Below are 20,785 nucleotides of genomic sequence, written 5' to 3' on the forward strand. Positions count from 1 at the left end.
GACCAGCAGGTTTTGTGTGGCTTTGACTGTAACAACTTTAGCTAGGCCAGAACTTGGAACTTCATTTCCGAAAATTCCCTTTCCCATTTGTTTCCAGGTTAGGGTTGTCTACAGGAGAAATTTGCACGAGATTTAGAAAGTGGGAGTGACATAATAGTCTTTTTTTTTTTTTTAATGCTCCCAAAAGTCTGCGTAGGGCAGGCTCTTTTACAATTCATGCGCGTTGTCACCTAGTTGGCATGTGGCACAGCTGGCCCACAGTTTCTCCAGCTCCCCACATCTCCCTTCCAGCTTCCCCAAATCTTAGGCCAGGTGCATGTGCAAATTCCATGTGGAAGGGCTCCAGTTTATCCTGCAGCTCATCTGCATCATCGGGATTGGTGACTGTGAAAGACAGGTGCTGCTCTGGTTTGTCCTCAGCTTCTTGCCACTTTTCACCCAAGTTCCTTTTCAGCTGCAAGACCTGCTGATTTCAGGCCCAGCATAATACACAGAGGCAACAGACTCACGTAGACTGCCTAACTAACTCACTCGCTCCATTGCCTGAGGTCTAATGCCTATAATGAATCCTTTATGCCATTCATGGGGGTTTTGCTTCTCTGACCATACCCTAATGGACTGAGCCTTCCAGGTGTTGCCTGGGTCAGAGAAAGTCAAGCCAGATACCAACTACATCCCATATTGATTCCCAACGCACAGTAACAGATATCTTGAGAAGTGGATGGGCCAAGGTAGATGGGCAGTGTCATGGTGTTTTCTAATGACAAGGGTGTTGACAAATCCAGGCAAAAATAAAGGAATCTGTCCTCACTACAGTATAGCTTTCCTCTCAGGTCATCTCTTTGCTTTTACGGCCTCCAAAGAAGACAGTTATGTGCTAGTCACTTATGAATGATGATCAAGTCACATGGTAGAACTGGATAGCCCTATGGAGTGGTTTTCAGACATTTGGACAGATCTCATAGTACCAGGTGATGAAACTGAGGTCACTGGGTTTGAGTTTTGGTACCTGTGGCTGGATCGTGCAGGCCACTTTGTCTCAATAGTTGATCATTTGTTCTGTTACTTCTGTTGTATAAGAGAGACCTTCAGACCTACTCACACCAAAGCCTTGGTTTCTGCACATTCATTCTGAGCCTTTCACACACAGTAGTTCATTAGTATTTGCTCATTTGTTTACTCCACAAACGGATCTGCGCTGGATGCTGGCATAGATCTGTGAACAAAGCTGAACAGTCCACCTCATGGATGTTTACATTTTATTTGAAGAGAGAGACATTAAACAGCTGGTTGCCAGTATTTAATTATAACTGTGGTAAATCCAACAAGGGACAAGTATTAGGTGGTAAGAGAGTGTCTAACCAGCAGATCTGAGCTAGGGGTCAGGGAATAGTAGAAATCAAGTCCTGGTGAGGGGCTGGTAGAGCAATGGGCAGACCCTGGCCAACAGTTCACCAGTACACATCCTGACATCCAGAGGTGGAAGTGGGACAGTGGCGTGCTGGGTCATGGTTAGTATCCCAGCATTTGCCAAGAAGACCAGATAAGTCTGAATAGCCTCTGCCCTGCCTACTACACACCCTTCAACCTCCAGGCATCAGGTCAGCAGTCCAGTACCTTCAGATGATGGCTTCTGACCTGACTTCTGAGAGGACTAGGTGCCCACAGCCTAATTTCCTGACACGTGAAAAGAGAAGAGTGTTTCAGGACATCTGTTTCCACAAGGAAATTGTTGCCCATTTAGCTTGAGAAGCAGTAGCTTCTTAGAAGAGAAGAAAGGGAACCTCAGTGGAAAAAGAAACTGCATTTGAAATTCAATAAGAAATTTCTCAAACATGATTCTCCTTTTTTAGAAAAAGTGTATGGTAACTTAGCATTTCAACTTCTTCTCTGGATTCTCCCATCTGCTTTTGTTCCTTCCCTCATACCTCCACAGGTCTGACCAGAGTTGTTCTTGCCAGTAATGGCAGCAGCTGGCATCTCTCTCAGCTGCCCATCAGGGATGGGAGTGGTTTATTTCCCTCCTTGCTGCAGTCTTAGAACTAATCTGCAATCACATGTACCCCGGCACACAAGGGAGGGGTTAACTCGCTCCTTCCAGCTAAGTGGGGGTGGGACAGGAGTCTGGGGGCGGCAGGCAGTGGGGAGGTGGCACAGAGTATCCGTGAGCTTTGTGCTTCTGTGAGAAGAGCATGCAATTAAGCAGGTAGGTGCATTTGGCTTTTTAACATTTATGCAGTTAATTGCTCTTTTTCCGTCTTCTGGCCTTGTGCTCCTAATATGTAATCTAATAGCTTTTTTTTTTTTGTAATGGCTGGCACCTCAAAGACCACTTTTTGCATGTTGATTAGACTTAGAACGTTTTGGGGTTTTTGCTCATCTGAATCCAGGAATCTGAAAGATAAATGTTTTCTCTCTCTGCTTTTAATTTTTTTGTTTAACTGTTCATCCCCTAGGCCTCCCAGTAACACTGGATGCAGGAAACAATACATTGGCAGTGAAAAACAAGCTGAACCAGTTGTAGTTTTAGATCCTGTTTCCACATATGAACCCCAAACCAAAGACCAGGTCGCTGAAAAAGATCCAGCTCAACACAAGGATGATGAAGGTGAAATTAAACCAGAAGACAAAGAAGACAGTGTTGAAAAAATAAGAGATACAGACAGCTCCAACTGCTGATCCATAAACCAGAAGGCGGATATGTTCAGAAGTCCTTTTCAACAAGCACATGATTTAGTTTTGGTGTATTGGCAAGGGCTATAGACATTCTGTTCTTGTCACTGTATTCAGAGTATAGGTTCTTTTTTGATGTCACTTTTGTAAGTTCACTTATAAGTAAGCTATTTAGCAAAGTACACATTCTTTGTAGTTTTTTAAATCTTTATAGGGATAAGATTTTTTTCTAGTTACTGTATTAAGTGTGACTTCTTTTAGAAGTTTACAAAAAATTCATGTCATCTTTTTAGGTAATGTGCATACCACTAATCAAATGTAATGATGAAAGTTTGCAGCACTTGTGTGTAATTGGATAAACAGAAGTGACTAGCTTAAGGTGATTTTAAAAGCCCCCAAAGAAGCTTCTGTTTTGGGTCTGATCCTTTTTTGATGGAGAAACTTCAGTAGCATGGAAATGGTTAGGCACTGTGGCATACAAATTGCTTTCTAGGATATACTGAGATAAGCTTAAAATTCAGGAGCTGATGTCAAACTAGTAGTCCCATACCCAGTGTTAATTACACACATTATTAACTGGGGGATGCAAAACACATACTATTGATTGTGTCCACAGCCTCCCAAGGACTTTGGGGGGAAGGCTCTAGTGGCCAGAAGGCAGAACTGAGGTGAAAGTCCAAACCCTGAATTAATAGAGTATTATCTTGATAAGCCGCGTGCTCTGTGCTGTGAGTTAATTGTTTTCTCATGGACTCATGTGGCACAAGGACCATATTTTATCACAGTTCTTATGTACAGTGAAGATGGGTGACAGGCATACAATTGTCTTGCTTCACTGCTGTTCTACATTACACAGGTCTGTTGTTCTCTTTAAAGAAATTAGGTGGTAGTCTCTAAAAATACAATGTTTCAGTCTACCACAGTGAGTAATACAAATGTAATCAGGGATTAAAAAAAACACTTATGCAGCTTTTCAAAGTTGATTGTTTCAAAACTGGTGTTTGTTTAAAATAAGTGGTAATGTACTTGAGTGCATTTTTTATGACAGTGATTCAGTAATGGTAATTTTACTATTAAAGTGAAAGGTTTCGTTTTGTTAGCATAGCTCAGCATGAAGCTGTCAGGTGTTTCTCACCTAAGGGCAAAAGAAAATGATAGTAATAATTGCAGTAGTTGTATTTTATTTTGCACGTATGCTAAACATAGGCTTGAAAAGGTGAATAGGCAGGTAAATGTACTTCCTAAATTTGGAGATAATTATCTTTCTGTAGGCTCGTTATGCTTGATTGTTTCCATGTTTTTCCAGTGATGATTTTACAGTTACTTATCAGTTTACTCATAGGGAATTAAAATGTAATGTTTTTCAACTGTGATTTCCCCTAATTGAATAATACTGCTATATGATATACTAACTACAAACTGCATTAATTCACTTAAACAAGTTCTGTTATGCTGTGATTTGAACTCTCCTCACCACACTTATTAAAAAGCACCAACAGTTTCCTATTAAAGGTCAATTGTGGTTATTGACATTTTTGGTTTAGTTCCCCAAACTTGACATTCTTTAATATGAAAATTGTGTAAGACTTTATAACTTTAGTAATTTTTAATAATCCACAAAATGGTTTATTTTGAGGAATTCTATTCTTTGTTTCTTCCTGCTTTCTGCATTCCTGTGTCTGTTACCAGTCTGCTGGCATGTGTCTTACACATATTTAGGAATATAAAAATATGTACACTTGTCATTCCATATTTAATCACACACCCTTTCCAGGGTAAGGAGTTAACCATTTGTGAAATGTGTTAGCTGGACCAAGCAACATTTAGTCACTGGTGCAGTATTTTGAAAGTGTTCTTGCCTTTTCTGAGCTGCTTATTTCTTCACCAACATCACAAAGCATTTAAAATTAATTTGCTAAAATTAATTCTAGCATCCTTTTGTATCTGAGGTAGTCTCACATAAACTCCTCACCTACAGTGGTTTCAGCCGTTGGTCAGTCCTGCGGAGGGAATTAGCAGGGCTGTAACCACCCGCCTTGATTGGCCTGTTGAGGAAAACAAGATGTGTGTTTTGGCTCTGGCTACTCGCCAGGAATTCCTCCTTCCTCACCTGTTTTGTTAACAGTAAATGTTTGTTAGAAATGGAGTAGTACAGGTAGAGATTATTGTTAATCTTTCAGACCATTTTTAGGTTGTATGTTAGGTATAGTGTATAGTCTGTATCACAGAATCTTAAAAACAAAGTTCGGATGATTTTTATAAACGCACACTATACATGTTTAATCACTTTCATCGTGGAACAGGTTCAGTTTATATGGCAATAAGTTGTGGAGAATGGATAACTGTCTCTTATCATCGCTGACCTTAGGAAGATCATCAGGCAGCCCTTACTTAAGGATTGGATTTGGTTTGAAGTTTCTTCGGAGCACTAACATTTCCCAGTCCCACTGCCATTTTTTAATATAGGGTATGATGAGTTTCTTTCATCTCTTTACATGTGATTCCATATATATATGTTTTATATTTATTTATATCCTTTAACATATATGAAGAGAGAGAGAGAAAATATATAAATAGAAACAATGCTTATCACTTTCAAAAACTTGAAATGCTACACATCCATTGGTGACCCCAATCCTCAAGTAAGGAAACGGTGAGTAGGCTGTGCTCAGCGCTGAAATTAAAGTGTTGACTTGGTGAGGTAATAAATCACCTCTTTGGTTAGTTTAATGTAGTTATTCAGTTATTAACTTGGTTCTACCTTTTTTCTCTAGTTTCATTCATTTAATTATAATTTTTGTCACATTTCCAGGGCATACTCTCATACGATCTCCCATATTTCATCTGTGTGTGTGTGTGTGTACATGTGCAGAGGCTATCTGAACACTCATCCGTTGTTTATTGCTAAGCATCGGGAAAGGCAGTAGCAACAACAAACTGTGACACAGTTCTCCCAACTTAGAGTGATACCAACCAGTTCTCCTGCCCTGTGCTCTGAGAGAATCTGCAACTGAACCTATTTTAAATCACTGCTTTTAGAGTAAGGCCTTGGCTCTGCCGTAAGGCCATTACCTTCCCCTCTTAGTACTCTTCAAAAGGAGAGGTCCTCAGTATGCTTAGTAAAAACTTATGGAATATCTCAGAAATCTAAACTTAGCCAACTCTCCCACAGGTCAGTACATAGCAATTTATATAATTTGGGGGAAAGACAAAAGGTAACAGTTTGAACAGAGAATCTAAATCATATAAAGCAGTTGGATATTATATCTATAGGTATGTGTTTGAATATGTTTATTTCTGGTCATCCTCTGCTATAACCCTGATACTGGCTTTCAGAAGAGACAATTCAGCCAATCTATATGTTGCATCATTTTTAATCACCTACTAGATACTGTAGTAAAAATGATTGGGCATTTAATTGCTTTAAGAATATTCATTCATTGATGTGTTTACTCACTTATGCTCATTCTTGTTCCAAAAAGGATCTGAGGAGACCCCCAAAGATATAAATGATAGATGAACAACTAAAATTTAGAAAGAGATGGGAATCAAAGAAAAGGGAATTAAGGGTAGGAAAGTGAGAGGAAGCTATTCGCTCTTAAAAAATCCATGAAACAGAAGATGTACACCTTCCTGGCAGAGAGAGCTCCTAGTGTGAAAGATTTTTTTCAGAAATGTTCTGACTTGTAAAGTATGAGGTATTTGAACTGAGTGTGGAGTTGGTGGCAAAAATATTGTACTCTTTTACTAGGTCATGACCCCCCAAAATGGACAGGAGAGCTCGTATACAAACAAGATCCCCATAGGAACGTGATGGCCAGAAGACAAGGTTCACAGGTATAATTCCGGACAAAATACTATCTCTGTATTTCACCAAACAGTGAAATTAAAAGAAGAAAAAGCACACAGTTAGTGAAGTTTTAGAGCAAAACCAAAATGAAGACACACTTGAGAGCTCCCAGTCTAATAATGCAGTGGTGTGTCTGTCAGCTGGGGCGTGTGCAGCCCGTCTGGAAGACACTCATGTTTTGGCTGATTCCTCCACAACTTCTGTGGCGAAGATGGGCTCCGGGGCTCAGGAAGCTCACCAGCCATGGCAGCCTTTTCGGCTTCCTCATTCAAGTAGAAAAATGTGTGTGCTTCATTGAAACCTATTAAAAACAACAATAAATTTTACTGTCTAATCCAGTGGTGCCAATTTTGACGTTCTTTGTTACATGATTTAAAGGAGATCATCTTTAGAACTGTCCAGAGGTGTCACATCACCATTAGGAAGGATTGTAGAACCACCTTAAAGTGGGCATGTCGTTGTTTATACATTAACTGCAATACACTTGAGTTTGCAGTGTACCCTTAGACAACATTCTGGAACATTTGGTTTACAGCAGACTTTGGGCAGAGGCTGAGCAGCAAAGGATAAGAGGAAGATGAACTAGAGGAAAGGCTGGTACTCTGCGTGAGACAGACCATTGCCAACTAACTATTCCAAGGTAAACCACTGAGGACTTAAGACTATTCCAGTCAGGTTCCATGTGTTCTGGGCAGGGAGAGTGTTTTAATGACTGAGCTTTTGACAAGATTTCCTACTCAATCTCTCAGTGCAGTGATTTGGTTTTCCAGTTTTTTGGTCCCCTTCATATTTATTGACCACTGCCAATGTCAGCGAAATCCTCATTAATCTGTTAATCCATTCCGGAATGCTCAGGGGCTGGCACTGTCACCAGGGAGGGGCTGGGCCTCCAGTCACTAGAGTCCTTTTTAATGCCCTGAAGCAGCTGTTTCCCTTGTGGTGAAGTCTGGCTGGAAATGTGATAGGTCACTGAAGGAACCTAAAGCTTCCACAAGTCAGGATGACAAAAAATCAGACTGATATGTAGAAACAGTATAATTTTACCTATTTGAAAAAACAAGCCTTCATGTTACCCACTAAACAATACAAAGTAACTTTTGACTGTTACACACTAAACAATACAAAGTAAATTTTGACTGCCCTCGCATGACTTAGAAATAGTCTCCCAATTATATCTTTGTTTTCTAGAAAACAAGGTCATTACCTATGTTAAACGTGACAAATTAATAATTACTATTTCTCTTGGTCGCTTTTAAAGAAATTACTATTAGTCACAAAATAGTACTTCCTTGCTTTCATATTCAATAATCGGTATGTTCCACAATACATTCTATAATACATCTATCTCATTTAATAGTTTCATTTATGGTATACAAGTATGTCAGCACTGCTTAATTAACATACTTTTTTGCAGTATATCAATTCTATTTTAAAATACAAAATAGTTTTAGAATTTCAGAGACAACTATTGGTCTCTTTAAATGTCTTTGCATGCTTTGTTTTGGCTATCACAGTCAGTAATATAGAGAGTAAAAATGTATATTTGGGGTGTTGCTCTCCAATTAGCCAGTACATAAGGTGCTTCTACCCATGCAGATTTACAAAGTTTGATGTCGTAAATGATTGGTTCATCTCTCTTGAGACCATAGCCTTTCCAAGGTACATTAAATTAACATGCTATTTACTTGAGTAAAACGAGTTGTTGCCAAGAACCACCAGGAAAACATCCACCTTTAACTTTCCTGGGCTGTGCAGAAAAACCTTAAGTATAATTTGGACCATAACAAAAGGTAGGCTTGGAAATTCCAATCAATTAAGTCTATTGAAAAGCATCACACAGCCTATTCATCAAGATTAGGGCTAGAGTTTTAAACATTCAGGTAAATAGATAATCCATTAAGAAAACAATACACGTGGCAAATGCCATCCTAGTTTTGTCAGCACTTATTTATAGTCTTTGGATTTCCCTGCCCTCCTGCCGAGAGACTTCTATTCCCCCATCTCCCAATCTTTGTTCTCTTATTCATGGCTAAGTGAAACTAAGCAAGAAAGCAGCACATACCCAGTGTTCCATTCTGGACAAGTTCTTCCTCTATAGTAAAGAGGCGATTGTACTTAGTCACCCGTTCGCCACGAGAAAGACCTCCCAACTTGATAAACCGGACACCAAGTCCAACGGCCTAAAGAGGTGAGGGAACAGCTTATTTTAAATGGAGTCATATTTTGCTAAACTAAAAACAGTTCTTTAGGGAGAAAGGACACTGCCCCTGTGTGCTGTTTTGTTTTTGCTCTCATTAAATTAATTTCTCATTTTGTTACATGAGTAAAGTGGCCTGCTTGTAAGCTGAAAGTGTCAAAGGTAGAGAGATAGTGTGACTGTACATCGGATGCTCTACTAGTCATGTAAGCATGCTGCTTTTTATCTAAGAGCATTCTGGCCTTGCTTACTTCATTTTAGGAGGTAAGATTGCACGTGCACACCCCAGCCATTTAAGTGTGCTCATCATTTTACCAGGACTTCAATTTTTCTTCTTTTTAAAAGTTCAAAGATTAGCTCTCTGGGAGGAAGCAAGTCTGTTTCATAAAAGGTTACATGACTTTCTCTGCCACAGACCGCCTTTCTCTGAAATACCAATTCGGGATAAAAGCAGTGTCTTGGCAATTCTGCAATTGACCGGTTTTCAGCACTTACCAAATCGACAAGGCTGTCATCAGACGACTCTCCTTCTGCACTTCCAAAGACAGCGATGTGCTTCTTACCTATGAGCAGAGGAATTCTTTTCAGTTTTAGATCGTATGGAAACAATCATCAAATATAGGAGCCTCTGGGATCAAAATTTAAAATTTGCCAGAGATTTAAAACTGCGAAGAGTCAATTATTTGACCACCTGAGAATTCTAACCCAAACGTTTGCATTTTTACTACCCTGATTTTATTTGTTTACCCCTTTGCAGTAGTTTAGATGATAAATATTAAATGAATGCCATGTTTCATCAAATTTAACATACCATAAATTGTAAGAGGCACCATTATTACCACTGTAGAGGGAAAATGCTCAAATTAGACTGATGCATTTCTAAGCTGTAAGACACAATTCAAGGTCAATCATGTTCAATGTGCATCTTTGAGTCAAAATATACAGTAAGTGCAAGGCCATCATATGCCGAAATAATGGATTTCACAATTCATGTAAAATTTTATTCAAAGGAATCTGTCGTTCTGAATGTTAACTTATTAGGAAAGCAGTGCTGATAGTATTTAATCAATCACTTGAAGATCTCAAAACCCCTTAAAATTTGCACAGTCTACAAGACTGCAAAGCCAAAGTTCTTCCTATGGTGACAGAGTTGTGTCTTACAGGCAGGAGTTACAGCAGCTATCTGGAGTGGATGACAGAATGGCTGCTTGAGAGGTAGGCCCAGGAGGAAAGACCAGGCCTTGGGGCATTCCATCCACCACCTGCACGCCACCCTGTCTGGGCCGTAGACCAGGGCAGCCTGCATGCTAAGGGACTACAGGCATTTCATTCCATCCTCTGGCACCAGCCCAGGCCCTTGGCTGCCAGGCTCGCTCTGAGTCCTGCTCCAGGTCTGAGACCAGCCTGCTGCCTAGTTCCTGAGACCCACTCACGATATGCATGTTTCAGGCCCTGTGCATAAGTGAACAAAACTCCCATGAACTCCTGGGAGTTTACAGTCTAGTGGAGGATACCAGACGTTAAATAGCCTACAAGTAATTGTGAACAGTACTATAATTGAAAATATAGGATAAGAAAGGTTCAGAGCAACCAGTGAGGGGTGGGGGAAGTCAGGGAAGGCATGTAGACCTGAAGAGGTTTCATTTAAGGCAAAAAGACCTGAAGGAATAGTTAGCCAACTAAATGGTACAGGGCAAAGCATTCTAGGCCGAAGGAACAGCATGTTCAAAGACCTCAAGGCTGTAAAAAGTTTGAAACTTTTGAGGAGTTGAAAAAAAGCCACTGTGGGCTAGTGATTGAAAAAAAAATCACTGTGGTGTCTTGTGAAGCTGAGAGGGCTGTGGCCTCAGCCACCTGTTTGCAGTAGCCCTCCCTGAAGGGGAGGGCCCCCGGGCAGGGCTGTTACTGGAACATTATGAAGTGAATCAGTAGTAAGCTGCGTTTTGTTTTCCAGTACCGAATCACTCACAAATGGTTGGGGTGTTTTTCTCTTCCAAGATTTATTCCATGCTTTTTATTAACTGATATACTGCATATTTAAGTTCATTATGAGTCTTTCAGAGCTATACTTTTACTCACTGTCAATAAGATTGGTCATTTCCACCAAGTCGGACATCGTAGTTTGATTTGTGTGTTTTACGATCAGCCCGCTGCATCTGAGGATGCCGACGTTCCCATCCTCTAGAAGTTTAGAGATGCTTTTGGATGCGGTGCCTGCAATTATGTAACACTTGGAGCCAAGAGCATTGTAGGTGCTGTCCCACTGTTCAGAGTCCTGGGTAAATATTTAAGAACTGATCATTACAACGTAGGGGACATCACCACAAAACGACAGGAATCATACAGCACGTAATCAGTTACACACCTTTCTGAGACACACAAAACAGGGGTGGGGAGCTTGGTTTGTTTGCATCTGCGGCTTCATGTTGCCCATACCACAGCCACACAAATTAACAAGCTTCATGGAACAGAAACTTAGAGTGATTAAATTTGAGCTTGAAGATCTAGTGAATAAAATGTTAATACACATTAAATGCTATTCTCCACATTAATTATGTCGTTCAAGCACAGGCTCTTCCTACCCACTGTGTTATCCATGATGCTGCTGAAGACTGGCTGGTTAGGAGATTTTAGTGTTATTTCTGGTAAAAAGAAAACTGAAGGAAATGAGCCTGCGGGGATGTAGACCCTCATTCCCAACACCCTTATTTTTTATTGGTGAGACCACCAAATGAAATGAAATGCTCATTATTTAAATAGTAATATACAGTCTTCCCAGCCATTGTACCAGATTTCAACCTGTCCCATTAGAACAGACCATGCAGGTACATCTTATCGCATTAAAAAGAGCTGTGGCCAGAGCCTTGGGACAAGAAGCAGAAGATAGGTCTGGCAAGATTAAAGAACTAGGCTCAGCATCTTCCACAAGTGCTGGGGTGTAGCACAGTCTGTGAAAGGAAAGATGGGACTGAGAGAGCCTGGGGCTCCAGTAAGATCCAGCATTCTCTTTGTCCCTCAAATTTAAATAGGTGAGTTGTCTCAAAGAGGGTACCAGCTCACTATATCTAATGGTTCTCAAATTCATAAAATCAAGAATGTAAGTTTTGAAGTTTAAGTGGGTTAGGAAGAGAGAGTTCTATGGCACATAAACAACCCTGCATTAGTGTGAAAAAATGCATTAGGTGCATTAGTGTGAAGAAATCAGAAACCTCAATATCTCACACCTTTTAAAAATATGGCTTTGTAATTTCTGTGCATGCATAGTAACTGGATTTAGGTTTAAAAAACATTTGGCCTAGTTGAAGTCCTGTTTCCATGAGCACTTGGAAATGATATGTGATTAACCTATTGAAACACCCGCTAGCACATTGGGCTCGCCTGCCATCAGTTAGGCTGCTTGTAAATACCCAGGTATTCCTGAAGTGCTGGGAGATACTTGTTTCATTCCATAGACAGGCACACTCCTGTGTGTTTCTGCTATTCATTTGCTTAGTAAGTGCCTTTTCTCAAAAATGCCAAAATAAAGAAACTCAGCCCCAGCCCAAATTACAACACATTTCAAATCTACAGATCCAAAAGAAATATTTTATTCTGTTTTATTATAAAATTCAAGTTGAATCCTGTTACCTCCTTCCTGAAAGGATCAATTAAGGCAATAATTGAAGGGAACTTGTTGATCAGCTCCACATACAGGTCAACCATCTCAGCTGCATTTTTGTAGGTTCCCATCATCACTTCATACTTTCCTTTACTCTGATAAGTATAAGGAAGATATTAAAGGATAAATGATGAATTCTGCAAACATTAAAGATGTGATTCAAATTCATTTTCATTCATTTTATATAAAAGACTGCAAACAGATTATTTCCAGGCCACATTCACCTGAGAAATCTGTGCATTTTACTTTAAATATATGTTAAATGTCAACCTGGGAAAATCAAGTCAGCATTCCTCTGGATGCCCCATAGATTTCCCACTGACTTCAGATGAAGCCTTCTGCACAAAAAAAAAACGAGTAAAGAGTAGGAGGGGAGTAATTTCTTATTTAAGTTTTGTAACGTGGTGCCAGATACTGCTTGGATAGATGGGCAATAACATAAATTCATAAACAGAATAGCAATGCAGACCTGCCTACTCACTAGAAATACCATCGTTCAGCTCACAGTGAATGAATAGCTTGTTTACTGTAAATATTCTAAAATTTGAAAGCGGGGCTAAGCTTTTGAGATACTAACAACCAATATGAAATGTAAAGAGGTTTACATGAAGGCAAGCATGCAAGTTCTAGTAGTAACAATATTGTTTTGAAAGTGGAGTTCTAGTGCAACCCATTCATTTGAAATCTAGAACACCCCCGAGTCATTAAGCATAGGAGTAAACAAAGCTGGAGGATCTAGTGTAGTCTCTGTAAACACAGCACCCTTATGTCCAGTCCAAGTCTGTATCCAGGGATGGCACCTGGGATACTTAGGTACTGGGAGGGAGGTGGAATGGACCAGAATGGCTCTTTGATTTATTAATGCCTTCCTGTTGCTGCTAATAGAATGGATTCCATTGGAATTAAGCAGGCTCCTAATAAGTCCATCATTGAAAAGATTCTATGCGTCTTTTCACGTAAAATATAGCAGCAAGAACTCTCAGTTTCTATACTGCAAAACATATGCAATCCTATCTTGTCAGAGAGGAAGTGATAATGATTTTGAACCAGCACTGTAAGAATTATCTGATATCAAGCTAAAGCATTTTACTGAATATAAGCAATAAATACCCATTCTAGTTAACACTAGCAGTCAGTATTTTCATAGTTCTTGGTATACGTTGCTGATGAAAACATGCAATTATTTCTCTTACTGGTATGCCTAGGAACCAATGATTATGTGAAGAATACGAAATTACATTAAATATTCCTTTATGCGCTTAGTTTCTTTAGGAAAGTAAAAACTTTTAAAAGTCAGCTGAAACTTAGTTTTCTTATATACTATTCAAGATTTCCTTTGAAGTTAAAAGAATCACAAATTAAAGTGGAATCGTATTTGGTCATGTGCCCTGAATTTGACATTAATTACTATTATTAATTATTCTCCAAAAACTTCAATAACTTAGAAATACTTTTATATTTAAAATTTGAGAGAGGGCAGACAGCAGAAGCAAGAAGAACTATAATCCTGCAGCCTGTGGAACAAAAACCACATTCACAGAAACATAGACAAGATGAAAAGGCAGAGGGCTATGTACCAGATGAAGGAACAAGATAAAACCCCTGAAAAACAACTAAATGAAGTGGAGATATGCTTTCCAGAAAAAGAATTCAGAATAATGATAGTGAAGATGATCCAGGACCTCAGAAAAAGAATGGAGGCAAAGATCGAGAGGATGCAAGAAATGTTTAACAAAGACCTAGAAGAATTAAAGAACAAACAGAGATGAACACTACAATAACTGAAATGAAAAATACACTAGAAGGAATCAATAGCAGAATAACTGAGGCAGAAGAACGGATAAGTGACCTGGAAGACAGAATGGTGGAATTCACTGCTGCAGAACAGAATAAAGAAAAAAGAATGAAATGAAGACACCCTAAGAGACCTCTGGGACAACATTAAACACCATTCACGTTATAGGGGTCCCAGAAGGAGAAGAGAGAGAAGAGACCTGAGAAAATATTTGAAGAGATTATAGTTGAAAACTTCCCTAACATGGGAAAGGAAATAGCCACCCAAGTCCAGGAAGAACAGAGAGTCCCAGGCAGGATAAACCCAAGGAGAAACATGCCGAGACACATAGTAATCAAATTGGCAAAAATTAAAGACAAAGAAAAATTACTGAAAGCAACAAGAGAAAAATGACAAATAACATACAAGGGAACTCCCATCAGGTTAACAGATGATTTCTCAGCAGAAACTCTACAAGCCAGAAGAGAGTGGCATGACATATTTAAAGTGATGAAAGGGAAGAACCTACAACCAAGATTACTCTACCCGGCAAGGATCTCATTCAGATTCAATGGAGACATCAAAAGCTTTACAGACAAGCAAACGCTAAGAGACTTCAGCACCACCAAACCAGCTCTACACTAAATACTAAAGGAACTTCTCTAAGTGGGAAACACAAGAGAAGAAAAGGACCTACAAAAACAAACCCATTACAATTAAGAAAATGGTAATAGGAACATACATATCGATAATTACCTTAAACGTGAATGGATTAAATGCTCCAACCAAAAGACACAGGCTTGCTGAATGGATACAAAAACAAGACCCAGGGCTTCCCTGGTGACGCAGTGGTTGAGGGCCCGCCTGCTGATGTGGGGGGATGCGGGTTCATGCCCCGGTCCGGGGGGACCCACATGCCGTGGAGAGGCTGGGCCCGTGAGCCATGGCCACTGAGCCTGTGCGTCTGGAGCCTGTGCTCTGCAACGGGAGAAGCCACAACAGTGAGAGGCCCGTGTACCGCAAAAAAAAAAAAAAAAAAAAAAAAAACCCATATATATGCTGTCTACAAGAGACCCACTTCAGACCTAGGGACACATACAGACTGAAAGTGAGGGGATGGAAAAAGATATTCCATGCAAATGGAAATCAAAAGAAAGCTGGAGCAGCAATACTCATATCAGATAAAATAGACTTTAAAGAATGTTACAAGAGACAAGGAAGGACACTACATAATGATCAAGGGATCAATCCAAGAAGAAGATATAACAATTATAACTATAGATGCACCCAACATAGGAGCACCTCAATACATAAGGCAACTGCTAACAGCTATAAAAGAGGAAATCAACAGAAACACAATAATTGTGGGGGACTTTAACACCTCACTTACACCAATGGACAGATCATCCAAACAGAAAATTAATAAGGAAACAAGCTTTAAATGACACAATAGACCAGATAGATTTCATTGATATTTATAGGACATTCCATCCAAAAAATGCAGATAACACTTTCTTCTCAAGTGCACATAGAACATTCTCCAGGATAGATCACATCTTGGGTCACAAATCAAGCCTCAGTAAATTTAAGAAAACTAAAATCATATCAAGCATCTTTTTTGACCACAATGCTATGAGATTAGAAATCAGTTACAGGGAAAAAAATGTAAAAAACACAAACACATGGAGGCTAAACAGTACGTTACTAAATAACCAAGAGATCACTGAAGAAATCAAAGAGGAAATCAAAAAGTACCTAGACACAAATGACAATGAAAACACGACGATCCAAAACCTATGGGATGCAGCAAAAGCAGTTCTAAGAGGGAAGTTTATAGCAATACAAGCCTACCTCAAGAAACAACAAAAATCTCAAATAAACAATCTAACCTTACACCTAAGGGAACTAGAGAAAGAAGAACAAACAAAACCCAAAGTTAGCAGAAGGAAAGAAATCATAAAGATCAGAGCAGAAATAAAAGAAATAGAAACAAAACAATAGCAAAGATCAATAAAACTAAAAGCTGGTTCTTTAAGAAGATAAACAAAATTGATAAACCATTAGCCAGACTTATCAAGAAAAAAAGGAAGAGGACTCAAATCAATAAAATTAGAAGTGAAAAAGGAGAAGTTACAACAGAAACCGCAGAAATACAAAGCATCCTAAGAGACTACTGCAAGCAACTCTATGCCAATAAAATGGACAATCTGGAAGAAATGGACGAATTCTTAGAAAGGTATAACCTTCCAAGACTGAACCAGGAAGAAACAGAAAATATGAACAGACCAATCACAAGTAATGAAATTGAAACTGTGATTAAAAATCTTGCAACAAACAAAAGTCCAGGACCAGATGGCTTCACAGGTGAATTCTATCAAACATTTAGAGAAGAACTAACACCCATTCTTCTCAAACTCTTCCCAAAAATTGCAGAGTAAGGAACACTCTCAAACTCATTCTATGAGGCCACCATCACCCTGATACCAAAACCAGACAAAGATACTACAAAAAAAGAAAATTACAGATCAATATCACTGATGAATATAGATGCAAAAATCCTCAACAAAATACTAGCAAACAGAATCCAACAACACATTAAAAGGATCATACACCATGATCAAGTGGAATTTATCCCAGGGATGCAAGGATTCTTCAATATACGCAAATCAATCAATGTGATACACCATATTAACAAATTGAAGAATAAAAACCATATGATCATCTCAATAGATGCAGAAAAAGCTTTCGACAAAATTCAACACCCATTTATGATAAAAACTCTCCAGAAAGTGGGCATAGAGGGAACTTACCTCAACATAATAAAGGCCATGTATGACAAACCCACAGCAAACATCATTCTCAATGGTGAAAAACTGAAAGCATTTCCTCTAAGATCAGGAATGAGACAAGGATGTCCACTCTCACCACTGTTATTCAACATAGCTTTGGAAGTCCTAGCCACGGCAATCAGAGAAGAAAAAGAAATAAAAGGAATACACATTGGAAAAGAAGAAGTAAAACTGTCACTGTTTGCAGATGACATGATACTATACATAGAGAATCGTAAAGAGGCCACCAGAAAACTACTAGAGCTAATCAATGAATTTGGTAAAGTTGCAGGATACAAAATTAATGCACAGAAATCTCTTGCATTCCTATACACTGATGAAAAATCTGAAAGAGAAATTAAGGAAACACTCCCATTTTCCATTGCAACAAAAAGAATAAAATACCTAGGAATAAACCTTCCTAGGGAAACAAAAGACCTGTATGCAGAAAACTATAACACACTGATGAAGGATATTAAAGATGATACAAACAAACAGATGGAGAGATATACCATGTTCTTGGATTGGAAGAAGCAATATTGTGAAAATGACTATACTACCCAAAGCAATCTACAGATTCAATGCAATCCCTATCAAATTACCAATGTCATTTTTTACAGAACTAGAACAAAAAAATCTTAAAATCTGTATGGAGACACAAAAGACCCTGAATAGCCAAAGCAGTCTTGAGGGAAAAAAAACAGAGCTGGAGGAATCAGACTCCCTGACTTCAAACTATACTACAAAGCTACAGTAATCAAGACAGCATGATACTGGCACAAAAATAGAAATAGAGATCAATGGAACAGGATAGAAAGCCCAGAGATACACCCACGCACCTATGGTCAACTAATCTATGACAAAGGAGGAAAGGATATACAATTGGGAAAAGACAGTCTCTTCAATAAGTGGTGCTGGGGCAACTGGACAGCTACATGCAAAAGAATGAAATTAGAACACTCCCTAACACCATACACAAAAATAAACTCAAAATGGATTAGAAACCTAAATGTAAGGCTGGACACTATAAAACTCTCAGAGGAAAACATAGGAAGAACACTCTTTGACATAAATCACAGCAAGATCTTTTTTTTTTTTTTTTTTAATGCGGGCCTCTCACTGTTGTGGCCTCTCCGTTGCGGAGCACAGGCTCCAGATGCGCAGGCTCAGTGGCCATGGCTCACGGGCCCAGCCGCTCTGTGACATATGGGATCTTCCCGGACTGGGGCACAAACCCGTGTCCCCTGCATCGGCAGGTGGACTCTCAACCACTGTGCCACCAGGGAAGCCCAGCAAGATCTTTGATCCACCTCCTAGAGAAATGGAAATAAAACCAAAAATAAACAAATGGGACCTAATGAAACTTAAAAGCTTTTGCAAAGAAAAGGAAACTACAAACACGACAAAAAGACAACCCTCAGAATGGGAGAAAATATTTGCAAACAAATCAACAGACAAAGGATTAATCTCCAAAATATATAAACACCTCATGCAGCTCAATATTAAAAAAACAAACAACCCAATCCAAAATGGGCAGAAAAGCTAAATAGACATTTCTCCAAAGAAGACATACAGATGGCCAAGAATCACATGAAAAGCTGGTCAACATCACTAATTATTAGAGAATGCAAATCAAAACTACAGTGAGGTATCACCTCACACCAGTTAGAATGGGCATCATCAGAAAATCTACAAACAACAAATGCTGGAGAAGGTGTGGAGAAAAGGGAACCCTCTTGCATTATTGGTGGGAATGTAAATTGGTACAGCCACTATGGAGAACAGTATGGAGGTTCCTTAAAAAACTAAAAATAGAATTACCATATGATCCAGCAATCCCACTACTGGGCATATACCCAGAGAAAACCATAATTCAAAAAGACACATGCAGGGCTTCCCTGTTGGCGCAGTGGTTGAGAGTCCGCCTGCCGATACAGGGGACACGGGTTCGTGCCCCGGTCTGGGAAGATCCCACATGCCACAGAGCAGCTGGGCCCGTGAGCCATGGCCGCTGAGCCTGCGCGTCCAGAGCCTGTGCTCCGCAACGGGAGAGGCCACAGCAGTGAGAGGCCCGCGTACCGCAAAAAAAAAAAAAGACACATGCACCCCAATGTTCACTTCAGCACTATTTACAATAGCCAGGTCACGGAAGCAACCTAAATGCCCATCGACAGATGAATGGATAAAGAAGATGTGGTAAATATATACAATGGAATATTACTCAGCCATAAAAAGCAACGAAATTGGGTCATTTGTAGAGATGTGGATGGACCTAGAGTCTGTCATACAGAGTGAAGTAAGTCAGAAAGAGAAAAACAAATATCGTATATTAACACATATATGTGGAATCTAGAAAAATGGTACAGATGAACCAGTTTGCAAGGCGGAAATAGAGACACAGATGTCGAGAAGAAATGTATGGACACCAAGGGGGGAAAATGGCGGGGTGGTGGTGGTGTGATGAATTAGGAGATTGGGATTGACATGTATACACTAATATGTACAAAATAGGTAACTGATAAGAACCTGCTGTATAAAAAAATAAATAAAATTCAAAAAAAAAAAAGTGAATCACCAGCAGAAACTCGAAGAACCACATGTCTAGAAGGGCTTATCAAGTCATAGTTACAACTGAGCCACTTTTTATGCTTGACCAATTCAGCATTCACCAACCAAATGAATGTACTCTGCAGAACATACCAGTTTGTTAAATTATTTTTAATAGTTCTCATGATTTCAATGTAAGCAATCCATTTTAGACATTTTTATTACAGAATTTCTATATATAATTATGGTGACATTTCTGTTAATTTTTAAAGTTATATGGTTATGTTATTGTCTGGTCATTAGTTAACTTACCTTTCTCAACTCCAGTATATTTGGACCCCTCCCATGGTACTAACTTAAAAAGTAGGATTTCTTTGGAAATACGTACAGATAGGCTCTTCTTTTGAGTTCTAATTTAAAAACAATGAGACTGCAACAAAAAGTAAATGTTCTGGAGTGGAAACTTACATAGTCCATCAGTTCATGTGCAGCACAGTTGATGGCTAGGTGGAGATTCGTTCCCATTTCTAGCCCCAGGTTCGCACAGATTCCTTGTATTAGGAGCAGTGGCTGCTCTATGGTGTCATAATTAATGGTTAAACAGCCAAGATGGGACATCTTGCCGGTGATCTGCTGCTTCAGGATCAAGAAAATCATGCACGTAAATAGAGCACATTAAGGTTCTTGGGGCTTCCAGTGGCTGGCAATTTGTAACAGACACAGCTCTCCAAACACGGGGTCCTCTGATTCTCGATTAATCCTGCCCCTAGTTCCCACTCATCTCTGCATATTTTCGGGCAGATGATTGTCCTGCAGTACCTGGGAATAATTTTCTTACTCCCACGGTTTTCAAGTTTGACCTAGGAATACACTTTGCTCTCTTTAGTTGCCCATGTTATTATCTCTTTATTGGCTCTATCATTGTACACAGGCTCACCTGAGCCATAACCACCAGGTTGGTGACTCTACAGGCTGTCCCTGTAAATGTCTGTCCTGCCTGTCCCTTCTTCCTCCAAACCTGCTCTTTCCTATGTTCCATTTTCCTTTAGAAGATTATAAGTGTTAAAACTTAAAAATTTAACTCTCCTTCAGGAAAAGTTTTATTTTAAAAGGGATTGAAGACTTCAGCTAAAAGGATGTAGCACTGAGGAAGCATTGCAGTGGAAGAAGATTTGAGGACCCAAATGAGCTCAGGGGAAAGGCAGCCATAGGCTTCGATTGCAAGGTCAGCCTTGACGTGCCCTCATCATAAATTGTC

General features: G+C 39.4%; 2 protein-coding genes across 7 annotated transcripts in view; one reads left to right on the forward strand and one right to left on the reverse strand.

Annotated features, from left to right (window-relative positions):
- The window catches only part of SHTN1 (shootin 1), a 103,223-nt gene extending 96,602 nt beyond the window's left edge, over positions 1-6,621 (forward strand). For 3 of the 6 annotated variants that reach the window (XM_004324075.4, XM_073793916.1, XM_033842416.2), the window contains one exon: positions 2,457-4,184. In XM_004324075.4, coding sequence (XP_004324123.2) covers positions 2,457-2,679 — 223 coding nt within the window. In that variant the 3' untranslated portion in view covers positions 2,680-4,184. Of the gene's footprint in view, positions 1-2,456; positions 4,185-6,424 lie in introns of those variants that run through there. The other 3 variants (XR_012326885.1, XM_073793918.1, XM_019940062.3) reach the window with 2 other exon arrangements.
- The window catches only part of ENO4 (enolase 4), a 31,094-nt gene continuing 13,756 nt past the window's right edge, over positions 3,448-20,785 (reverse strand). The window contains 7 exon segments of the mRNA XM_019940065.3: positions 3,448-6,747; positions 6,750-6,824; positions 8,586-8,703; positions 9,216-9,283; positions 10,800-10,995; positions 12,348-12,473; positions 19,996-20,163. Coding sequence (XP_019795624.2) covers positions 6,695-6,747; positions 6,750-6,824; positions 8,586-8,703; positions 9,216-9,283; positions 10,800-10,995; positions 12,348-12,473; positions 19,996-20,163 — 804 coding nt within the window. The 3' untranslated portion in view covers positions 3,448-6,694.

The sequence above is a fragment of the Tursiops truncatus genome, chromosome 16 (genome assembly GCF_011762595.2).
Source record: "Tursiops truncatus isolate mTurTru1 chromosome 16, mTurTru1.mat.Y, whole genome shotgun sequence".
In the NCBI taxonomy this organism is placed as follows: domain Eukaryota; kingdom Metazoa; phylum Chordata; class Mammalia; order Artiodactyla; family Delphinidae; genus Tursiops; species Tursiops truncatus.